The 12,300-nt window shown below is 35.7% G+C and overlaps 2 protein-coding genes across 2 annotated transcripts; both read left to right on the plus strand.

The window, feature by feature from the left end:
- Positions 1-442: 442 nt before the first annotated feature.
- LOC144629112 (uncharacterized) lies at positions 443-4,236 on the plus strand. The gene is made up of 4 exons (XM_078487305.1): positions 443-529; positions 1,425-1,715; positions 3,065-3,080; positions 3,381-4,236. The coding sequence occupies exons 1-4, from the start codon at positions 512-514 to the stop codon at positions 4,031-4,033; spliced, it is 978 nt and encodes a 325-aa protein (XP_078343431.1). The 5' UTR covers positions 443-511; the 3' UTR covers positions 4,034-4,236.
- A 2,220-nt stretch (positions 4,237-6,456) lies between these two features.
- Positions 6,457-10,218, plus strand: LOC144629113 (uncharacterized). Its single transcript, XM_078487307.1, has 4 exons — positions 6,457-6,543; positions 8,327-8,617; positions 8,896-8,911; positions 9,461-10,218. The coding sequence occupies exons 1-4, from the start codon at positions 6,526-6,528 to the stop codon at positions 10,111-10,113; spliced, it is 978 nt and encodes a 325-aa protein (XP_078343433.1). The 5' UTR covers positions 6,457-6,525; the 3' UTR covers positions 10,114-10,218.
- The last annotated feature ends 2,082 nt before the right edge of the window (positions 10,219-12,300 follow it).

Below are 12,300 nucleotides of genomic sequence, written 5' to 3' on the forward strand. Positions count from 1 at the left end.
TGCAGAAAGCTGAAGAAAACTTCACTACACATACAATAAGAAAATCTCTAGTACTAAGAAAACCTCCACAAAACAAAAATTCTAACAATTACGTCAACAAGTGTAGGAAACAATTAAAGACCTGCATCCCCGCGAAGCACAAAGTATTCAACTTCCGTTGCTCTTATTTTCAGTTTAACTCTTCATGATGTTTGCAATAGTGACAAAGGCAAGACAAAGGCTTATAAACAGAATAGCTGAACGAAATTTAACATAACAAATAAATTTGACATAACAAACCGTGTTAGTCATAACTAAACTAACACTGTATTGTCTCTACCAGATGCGCAGTAATCGAGTGTATTTTATGAAAAAGTAATTTATTTTTCCCAATACAATGTTGTTTGTCGACTTCAAAAATTGGTATCAATTTTTTAAGCCTCGTTACTTATTTAGCAGAAAAGGGATTTTGAAGAAATTTTCGTAGAAACACTTCGTCAGAAAACTTTATGGATTAGATGATGCCTTGAAAATGACACAGCAATTAGAGGTATGAATTGCTCTCTGTAACTTAAAGACATAATAAATTTAATTTCTTCATGTGCCATTATGGAATAAAATCCTTATGATACTATGATACTTCTAGAACTTCCACTGTTGTTAATACAGTTTGATACGGTAGGAAATGAGATGAAACATAGTTGGTTAGATTCTTCTTCATTTACTCGGTTTTAAGTTAATTTGATTTACATTACCGTGTATGAAATATAAAAAGTTAAGTCCTACAATTCAAAACAAACAAGCCAGACCTTTTTTCAATCTAACTGAAATGAAAAAAAATCGAAACACTTCAGACTAAAATTTATATATAACTGAATTCATTTCTATTAATTGCCGGCTTATAAAGAAGCATAAATACACTATAACGGAGTACTTTAAAGCATTAAAACTAAACTTTGAAAGGTTTCACATACTTTCCAACAGTTAGCGTATGCATTTCATGGCAATTTATACTTTTTGATCACATGCATAATCATTCAAGAACGGAAAAACAAACCAAGGAAAGTCATGCATGCGACACAAAGAGAGAATTTTTTTACTTCTCTCTTTTAAAAATAGCTTCCCGTTTCATCAGACAACCAACTAAAAGACAATAAAAGCTGTGCAGAAATCCTCAGTTCACTTGCACTGTTCGTATGAATAACTGCCTTGTATAACGTTTCGGCAAAACGTTGTAGTTTTAAAAACTCTAACCCGTTCTCTGAAGAAAGAAATATCCATCAGTTATATTAGTTTTTATTGAAGCCACGTCAAAAAGTATGCCTACATAATCTTTAATCGCGCTAACACCTCAACTTACGATAGGAAAGCGATTGTGTATAAATCTTGTTACTTAAGTCAGAGTTGGACAATCTTTGTGACCAAACTTATTCTATGTTCTACAGATGCTGACCATTGCAGTCTTTTTTCTGCTCCAAACAACAAACACAAGAGCAGACGAGCGACTACAAGCCGTCTTCAAAACAAAGAACAACTCTGTTTTAACTGATGAAACTCCTATCTCTGAACTAAGATCAGATTCACTGATGTCTTGTTCACAGCGATGTGCCAGAGACAAACGATGCAAAAGTGCTAATTTTAAAAAAGACGAGAAGACGTGTTCAATACTTGACAAAACACGGAAAACCCATCCACGGCTCTTTCGGAAACAAGTTGATGCAATTCATCTGGAAAAGGTACCGAGTAAAAGCTCAAAGAAAACCTGTCAATAAAGAACACCCAGGCTGAAATTTTGCCAAATACCGTATTCATTCGATTGAGCACCCACCTCAAATAAGCGCCCACCCTCTAGGAAGGAAAAGTTTATTAGTGCCAACCTTCGAATAAGCGCCCACCCCCAACCCTTCTAAAACAACTTAAGTGCACCAGAGGAGTATTAATTTTTATTGAAATTGGGATTGAAATTGATTAAGTACTACTAAGAGACTACCCCGAAGACCGAGTTTTCAGAAAATTTAATAAGCGCCCAGAGCGCTTAATCGAATAAATACGGAACATCTTAACCCTATTCAGAACGGGGTTTTTGGGACCTTCTGATGCACCCCCCCCCCCCCCCAAACCCCAAACCCACCCACCCCCTCATGTTACTTCCATAATATTTTAACAATCACAATAAAACTTATAGGATGTACAGTATATCCGAACATCTATCTTTTGGTATACGTCACGTGGGATGATGACGTCACATCAAGTGACAATTACATCATAACAGCTGTCATCTTGGATACACCATCTTGATGAATTGCCGTCATCTTGGATTTATCAAAACGCCAGAAAACCACCCAAAATCACTGTAAAGTACTCAAGATCGAAAAAAATGTGCTTAAAAACTGTAAAAAGGTGAAAACAATTGCATTAAAGTTCACTTTCATAAATAGAAACACGAAAATTACAAATTTGGGAAAAAATGCCTGACAAAATGCCGTTGCCATGGTGATATCAAGTTCCTGGCACAACAACCTATCCTTCCAAATTATTCCCAAATTATTCAAATTATTATTATCACGCCTCTACCAGCTTTCAACTTAAGATAAAGGAGGCTATCCATATTCAAAAGGAACTACCTTGCCTCAATCAGCAATTACACCATGTAAATCTAAAATTATCCGTCTAATTCACACATTTTCACGTTCTGTTGTTACTACTTGTCTTAATTAGCATTTTTTCTACTTATTATTCAACTCACTGTGCTTTGTAAACCATTCAACTGAAGATGACAGATGCTCTGTCGAAACATGTCTTTGAAACTTAAAAAAATTGTCCTTTTTTTTAAAATCTTTACGTGTCTGCTGTTCTCAAAACCTTTTAATACTATCTAATTTTAATTCTACTAAAAACAACCTTATTGACGCAAAATAATGCAGACAACACTGACCCGGCATCTGACGGGAAAGGTTGAATTTTTATAACATCAACGTAGACTGAACTTATAATAACTTTTGTCATTATCTTATTAATTATTTGGTAAATGGTTTTTGTTTATATTTCACTAAGATGACTTTGTGTTTTTTATCTTTTTTTGCAGATCAATTCTGACCTTGGTAAGCCTAGTTAGAATGTATTTAACTCTTTCTCAATTTTAAGGACTCGATTTCGTAGCTAGGAAGTGCACTTTTAGTTCTACTTAGGTGGTTGTTTAATCGAACACTTTTCCCGCTTTTAAGCCCAACTCACAATCTCTACAGGTGTTAGCTAATTGATTAGATTTAGTTCGATGGTCATTTCCCTTTTTACATATACTGTACAAAACTACTCTCTTACATTCGTTTGAGCACTTCTTTATTATTATTCTGTATTTTTCTTCTTCCATTTACATACACCTTCTTTCTTCTGTCATGTAGGATCAACAAAGGAGCTAGCAGTTCCCTCGTGCAAGGCTCTTCCCGGAGCTATCCATCCCAGTGGGATGTATTGGGTTGATCCAGATGGTGGATCCCATGCCAACGCGTTCAAGGTTTACTGTGAAATGAATACTGATGGAGGAGGCTGGACTCTAGTGTGGAGTTACACGTTCACTGACTACAAAGACTTTTGGTCTAACGGAAACGCGATTACTCCAAGACCAACCTGGCCAGCTGAGAATGCAGATGTCCCAGTATCTACTACAACACCAGCGAATGAAACCGACTACAATGCCATGGAATTTCCGATGTGGCGGCAGTTGGGAAAGGAGTTCCTTATCAAAAGCAACATCAACAATTGGTTGGTTTGTTCACCGGACACAGGAAGTTTGGTTGACTGGCAGAAAGGGGACGTCACTTGTAAGATCGTCAAGCGCGTGACGGATATGTGCTCAGATGGGCCGCTGATTTCATATTTCACAAGCATTAGTTTCGGACCAAGCTTTAAGATTCACAGCGGGGTAGGAGCATCTTATTATACTTTTGACGGTTGCACAGGAAGTCGCAAACCCACACATGATCGTTGTGGTAACAGCAGAAACAATGGTGTGAAGAATGTGGATAATCCCCATGGGAACATTTTCATTCGCTAAGAGATTTTGCTTTGTTCAAGGACAAATCGAACGTAACTTAAAAGTTAATAAACCAATATTTGCACAGGGTATTCGGAAATTCACTCTTCAGTGGGTGCACGTGTAGAAGCATTGCAGGGATTTTGTGTTTGTTTGAATAAGCTCCACCTTCTAGATCTATGACAGCCTAGAGCTGAATTTTAGTTCAATGTTTTCAATTTCATAATAAGAAGGACTTTGATTATAGAACTTAAGAACTAAGGGGGGGGGGGGGGGGGTTTTTTTTTTTTTTTTTTTTCCCCCCCCCCCCCCCCCCCCCCCTAAAATATCAAGAATCTTCATGGTAGGTAATAAACCAATACGTTAAAACTCTATGATAATACTTCGTAAATAGAAACTACTACTACCTACCACCTTGCCTCGAGCTACTTCAATTTTGAAACACATCTCATCAAAGTACTCACTTTTGTTAAATTTCGAAACATACTACCAATTATGGGCTTATAGTAATTCTTTGTAATATAACTGTCTACAAACTGCATATTTACATGTATCTACAACGGATGTCATTAACACTTTGTACTGTGAAAATTCAAAGGCTCATTTTATTAAAGCATACTTATTGAAATTAACCATAATCTAAATGCTAACTCACATTATGCACTTGTAACTGAATAACAAACAGTTTTGTATTTATAACATGTTAACTCAATCTTTCGATCTTTATGTTGGATATCAACCTTAATATTGGGAGAAGACTGAACGTTTACAACCTGATATTTGCAGTCAATTCTTTGTAGAAATATTGCACAAACACAATGGAGGATTATAAAAATAAAAAAGGCTTTGTTTAATTTGTCAGTTGTGTGAGAAATGGCCAAAACAAAATGCATGTTGTTAAGTTTAAAGACTAAAAAAGGCACTGTCACCAGTTTCACTTCAAAAACTCAAGACATGTGGAAACTAGAAATAGTGGTCCCATTTTGTTAAAAATCACTATGCAAGTGTACTATAACGATAAACAAGTGATATTTTTGTGATGTCATCCATTGTGATCTCAACTTGAAAAAATCAGGCCGATTTTTTTCAAGTGTTGTTTGTGTGGACTAGAAAAACACTTAAAATATGTTATGGCTCGCCTTTTCCTTCAGCGACAACAACTTGATATCTCCATCTTGATGTACAAGGTGCATTTCATGTACGAGAAGACCTATTCGCCAATTTTAGTACTTTTTACCGAAAAGCATAAAAATCCCCGCGACAGTGCCTCTTTAAAGACGATAAAAGATTAAAACTCAGTTAGATTTTGATGACGTCAAGTGAAAACAAACAATAATAATAAATGCCGCAAAAAAAGAGTTTTTGCTGCGAAGCACTCAAAATAATTATCAGCAAAATTCAATAGTGTTCTTGCCCGGAGTGCTTTAAAGGCTGTATACAAACGAACGTTTCGGGGAAACCCCTTCATCAGTGAGAATATTATGATGTCTAAGGAACGCTTGAGCTTACGTTACAATAATAGTAATACTCCCGACCGATTGCAATGCAGTCTTTTTAATGTTAATTCTGAGAACTTGGGTGTAAATCAAGACAAGATCCTTTGGTTCATCTTTTTGTTGCGTGGGAAATTAGATCTTGGGAGTTTCTGAAGAAAGGGGATTGAAATTAAAGGAACAATTGAACCAAAAAAACAACACAAGGCATAAATGTATATTATTGCATGGTCATCGCTTTCCAACAGAATATGAATACTCAAATGACTATGACCTGGTCTCTTAAGAGAGAAATCTCCATTAACATTATTGTTTTGATTTTATTCAGATGGCATCATGATGGCTCGCATAGCTCAAAAATGCGTTCAAGATTATGTATTCATTGTATTTATTTATAATTAATGTTGATTTGCGTACTCGTGTTATCAATTTCAGATCGACAATCTTCATGACCTATTACATTTTATTTTTCTCAACAGATACTAACCACTGAAGCCTTTTTAGTTCTCCCAAAAAAGCTGAATTAAACTTCACTACAAACATAAAAGTAAAACATCAATTAAAAGTACAAAGAAGAACTCCACAAAACAAAATTTTTAACAATTACGTCAACAAGCATAGGAGACAGTTTAAGACCTGCATCCCCGCAAAGCATGAAGTATTCATTAGTTCTTTTGCTCTAATCTTCATTTCAATACTTCATGATGTTTTCAATAATGAAAAAGGTTTATAAACAGAATAGATAAAAATAAATTTAACATAACAATTGAATTTGACATAACAAACCGTGTAAGTCATAAATAAACTAACACTGTATTGTCTCTACCAGATTCACAGTAATCGAGTGTATATTATGAAAAAGTAATTTACTTTCCCAAGAATGCAATGTTATTTGTCGATTTCAAAGATTGTTATCAATTTTTACAGCCTCGTTAATTATTTACCAGGGAAGGGATTTGTACGAAATCCTCATAGAAACACTTCGTCAGAACACTTTATGGATTAGATGAGGCCTTGAAAATGACACATCAATTAGAGGTATGAATTGCTCTCTGCAATTAAAAGATGGAATAAGATTTAATTTCTGCATATTACCCTTTTAGAAAAAAAATTATTTTGATACTATGAAAACTTCCAGAACTTTCATCGTTGAAAATTTAGTTTAACAGGTAATCGAAACGAGATGAAACATAGCTGGTTAGATTCTTTTCCTTTGCTCGATTTTAGTTTAATTTACATTACAGTCTTTGAAATATGAAAAATTTAAGACCTACAATTCGAAACAAACTAGCCAAAACCTTTTCAATCTAAATAAGTATGTATAACACTTTAGCTTACTATTTATATATTACTGAATTTGTTTTTATTTTTTTGCCGGCTTATAAAAAAAGTATTAAGACACTATATATAACAGAGTACTTTGAAGCATTAAAATTATATTGTGATAGTTTTTCACATACTTACAAACACAGTAGTATATACATTTCATCTCAACTTTTTTGTTTATTTTTGATCACGTGATTAATCTTTTAAAAACAGCTTTCCGTTTCATCAGACAACCGAGCACAAAACCTTGCCAAGGACAATGAAAGCTGTGCAGAAATCCTCTTTTCCACTTGCACTGTCTGTCTGTATATATTGTATCGGGCGTCAAATCCCGCCTTGCGAACACCTCGCTATTACGAACACTCTGTTCCACTACAGCCGCTAACTCCCGCTACTACGGACTTTCACTATTGCGGACAGCAAATTGTGATCCCGGGAGGGTACTCCATATAACGGCCTATACGGGGAGGCTCCGCCCGAAAGGGGTACTTTTTTCAGGCTTCAGGTATATAAAAGGGTAGCGATTTCACAAGTTTAGGTATATGAAAGGGTATGAAAATCCGTCATTTAGGTTTTTTAAAAGGCCAGTAATTAAAATATTTCGAACAGACGCACTTTATGGCTGTATTATTTTAATTTATTATGCGCTACATAAAAATGACAAGAAAACGTCCTGTTCTAAGGCTATGTCACGTCTTTTAGGTATATGAAAGGGGTACCTTTTTCAGTAAAAAGGTATACGAAAGTGTACAATTTCTGTCAAAAAGGTATATAAAAGGGTAAGGGGTAAGAGCTTGGGGCGGAGCCTCCCCGTATAAAACTTTTTTGAGTGCCCCCCGGGATTGTGATCCCGAAAGTTTCCGTTACAGTGAGTGTTGACTGTATAACGTATCGGCACAAAGTTTTGTTTTGAAACACTCACCTCGTTGTCTGGAGAAAGGAATATCCATCAATTATAATAAAGTATAGAGAATGCCTGGCATAACTTTGAATCTCAAGAAAGCGCTTCTGTTTTAATGTCAAGGAAACGAGAAGCGAACTACCTTTTTGAAAGTCTACATTTATCGATCAGAAAACCAAACATAAAATTTAGGCGAAAATAATACAACTTGAGTAGTACAGAAAAACTTTCACATACAGTAAATACACATCAACAAGTATACTTTTGTGTCTTTATCGCTTGAGTGTGGAAATTAATTGAAACACTCGCTCTTCGTGTTTGATGTATTACGGCAAGGACATAAATTTCTATTATAGTCACGCCAAATAGTGCATAATACATATTACTAAAACCTCTACTTAAAAAAACGAAAAGCGATAACTGATAATTCTGATTCGTGCTGTTAGACTTTCAGTCCAACAATTTTCGTGACCTAACACATTTCATGTTTCTTCAGGTGCTGACGGTCATTACAAACAGAACAGCCAATCGTTTAAATCTAAATCAGCACGAATCGACTCGTGTTCTAACACATTCTCTCTTTTTCATGATCAGGTGCTGACAGTTGCAGTGTTTTTCCTTCTCCAAACAACAAACACAAGAGCTGAAGAACGACAACAAGCTGTGTTTAAAACAAAGAACAACTCTGTCCTACTTGATGAAACTCCTATTTCTGAAATAAGATCAGATTCACTGATGTCCTGCTCACAGCGATGTACCAGAGACAAACGATGCAAGAGTGCTAATTTTAAACCAGACGAGAAGACGTGTTCTCTACTGGGCAAAACGAGGAATACTAATCCACGGCTCTTTGGGAAACAACGTCATGTAATTCACCTGGAAAAGGTACCGAGTAAAAACTCACGTAAAAATGCCAATTGAGAACATCCATTTTAGCCTTTTGACGAAAATCATGAGTTTTAATATGTGAATTTTCTAAGAAATCCTATCTTTCTTAAAGAAAATGTGTTATTCTTCCTAAAACAACCTAACTAGCGCAAATATTTTTAGACAACTAACCCGGCTTCTGAGGGAGAGCTTGAATACTTAAAACTAAACTTATTTGGCAAATTGTTATGTTAATATTCCAATAAAATAATTGTTCTTTTTTTTCTTTTTTGCAGATTAATTCAGACCTTGGTAAGCTAAGCCAGAATTTATTTTAAACTTTCTTGTTTCTTCCCCTTCACCCTCAGCTCACATTCTCTGCCCTCAAAATATTGTTAATTGCAATTTGTTTAGATTTAGATGGCTTGTTATGTCACCTTTAACTACATTATATAAAACACCTGTCTTGCACTTGTTAGTAATAGCAATCACAAATCACCCTTTTGCGATAGAGCGGTTTTCACTTGAGTGTCGAAAGTTAATTGCGTTTGCTTTGGTTTTGCATTGCTACGCTTAGTGATTGGCTTAAAAATCTCGCGCCACTTTCTCGGCCAATTAAAACTAAAACCAAAACCAATCGTGACTCGCTCGCGCACGTTTTCCCGCGCTTCGTGCCGGTTACATGTAATTGCCTCAAGTTTTGATTGGTTCACTGGTTTGTCTGTGTCCTTTGTGATTAGCCGGAGTAATTACTTTGGTTTTGGTTTTACGACACTTAAATGAAACCTGCTCTATCTGTTAAAAACTATTGTAAATTTTCCATTCACAGTTTACGTACAGCTTCTTGCCTCTGTCACGTAGGTTCCAAACAAGAGCTGGCTGTTCTCACGTGCAAGTCCCTCTCCTCAGCGATCCATCCCAATGGTATCTATTGGGTTGATCCAGACGGTGGATCCCACGCCAACGCGTTCAAGGCTTACTGTGAGATAGAAAGCGATGGAGGAGGCTGGACTGTAGTGTGGAGTTACACGTTTACTGATTACGAAAATTTCTGGACTTCCGGAAACGCGGTTACGCCGAGGCCTAGCTGGCCAGCAGGGAACAGAGATGCCCCATTATCTACTACACCACCGTTGAATGAAACCGACTACAACGCCATAGAATTTTCGTTGTGGCGGCAATTTGGGAAGGAGATCCTCATCAAAAGCAACATCAACAATTGGGTCGTTTGTTCACCGGACACAGGAAGCTTGGTTGAATGGCAGGAGGGAGACGTCGTGTGTAAGATCGTCAAGAGCGTGACTGACACCTGTTTAGATGGGCCGCCGATTTCATATTTGTCATTCACTAATTGCGGAGCAAACTTTAAGCGTCGGGATGGGGGACAAGCATCTTATTATCATTTTGAAGTCTGCACTGGATTACGCAACCCCACACATGATCCTTGTGGAAATAATGAAAACAATGGTCTGAAGAATGTGAAAAATCCTCATGGGAATATTTTCATTCGCTAAGAACTTTTGCATCGTTCAAGGTCAAACCGAACGTTACTTTAAAGTAAATAAACCAATACTTGCACAGGGTATACAAAAAATTAATTCTTCAATGGGCGCACGTGTAGAAGGCATTGCAATTTTGTGTTTGTTTGAATAAGCTCCACCTTCTATGACAGCCTAGAGCTGAATTTTAGTTCAATGTTTTCAATTTGATAATAAGTTGTTATGGTTCTTTGAAGGACTTTAAATTATCTAAAATATCAAGAATGTTTATGGTAGTTATTAATAAACCAATACGTTTAAACTCTCTGATAATACTTCCTGAATGAAAACTACTTCTACTTACTACCTTGCCTCGAGCTACTTCAATTTTGAAACACGTCTCATCAAAATACTCACTTTTGTTGAATTTAGAAACATACTACCAATTATGGGCTTATAGAAACTCGTTGTAATATAATTGTCTACAAACTACATATTTACATGCATATAGAGGCGATGCCATTAACACTTTGTAATGTGAAAAGTCCAATGCTCCTTTTATTAGACCAGACTTGTTGAAATAAACCATAACTCGTATTCTGCACTTGTAACTGAATAACAAACAGGTTGTATTTATAACATTTTAACTCAAGTTTCCAATCTTTATTTTGGATTTCAAAGTCACGAGCATTTCGCAGATTTTTGGTCTAAACATAAAGTGGTAGACATCTTTACCCATCTAAATAACATTTTAATATCGATATCGGCTATAAACATCGATTTTTCTGAAGGCGCGCGGAAACAAATTGAAAACGTTGGCTAACGTTTTCAAATTGCAATCCTTTCCCATCCGAGCCATCCGCAGCCAAAAGCGCTTTAAACGGGTTTAGTACTGTAATATAGCAATTATTTATAAAAATAGACTCTTATTTTTAAGGTATAAATTTTGGCTGTTCAAAAATCTGTTTAAATCCGTGACATAGTCCCTTTAATACTGGGAGAAGGCTGAATGTTTACAACTTAATATTCGCAGGCAATTCTTTGTAGAAATATTGCACGCACACAATAGAGGATGATGAAAATTAAAAAAAAAAAACGATTTGTTCGTCAGTTGTGTGGCAAATGCCCGAAACAAAATGCACTTTGTTGAGATAGTCTTAAAGACAATAAAAGATAAAAACTCCGTTAGATTTTGACGACGTCAAGTGAAAACAAACAAGAATTGTAATGCCACAATTTTTTTTTTTGCTGCATAGCACTCAAAATAATTATCAATAAGTGTTTAATAGTGTTCTTGGAGTGCTTTAAAGGCTATATAAAAACAGACGTTTCGGGGATACCCCTTCATCAGTGTTAATATTATGATGTCTAAGGAATGCTTGAGCTTACGTTAAAATAATAGTAATACAGTCTTTTTAATGTCAATTCTGAGAACTTGGGTGTAAACCAAGACAAGATCATTTAGTTGATAACTTTGCTGTATCTAATTACTCAACTATTGCATTGTCATCGACTTCCAACGGAATATGAATACCCAAATGACTATGACCTGGTCTCTGAAGAAAAATCTCCCTCAATATTATAACTTTTTTTTAATTTAACCCTCGTGAAATGGTGAAGTCTCCCACACACGCATTTTCTGAGAAAAGATTGCGTGCGCTACAAATGGTATGGCTCGCATACTTCAGATTCTGCTTTTAAGTTTCATTGTATTTGGTATGGTGATTTAGTATTTGTGTAACCAATTTCAGCCCGACAATTTTTATTTCCTATTGTCCTATTTTTAACAAATGCCGAGCATTGAAATTTTTTTTGTTCTCCAAAAATGCAGGGAATGCTACACACACAACTTGGAATCTTTCAGTACTGAGAAAACCTCCAAAAAACAAAATTCTAACAATTTCGTCAACAATCATAGAACACAATGTACGACCAGTATCTCCCGCAAAGCCCGAAATATTCACGTTCCTTTTTTCTAGTCATTGGTTGAATATTCCCTCGTAATGTTTGCAATAATAACAAAGGCTTAATTCTAAACAGAACAGCCGAACGAAATTTAACATAACAATTAAATTCGACATAACAAACCGTGTAATTCATAATTAAACTAACACTGTATTATCTCTACCAGATGCGCAGTAATCGAGTGTATATTATGAAAAAGTAATTTATTTTCCCAATACCAAGGTCATTTGTTGACTTCAAAGATTAACATCAATTTTT

This window comes from Oculina patagonica, chromosome 10 (genome assembly GCF_052425735.1).
Source record: "Oculina patagonica isolate OP01 chromosome 10, crgOcupat, whole genome shotgun sequence".
In the NCBI taxonomy this organism is placed as follows: domain Eukaryota; kingdom Metazoa; phylum Cnidaria; class Anthozoa; order Scleractinia; family Oculinidae; genus Oculina; species Oculina patagonica.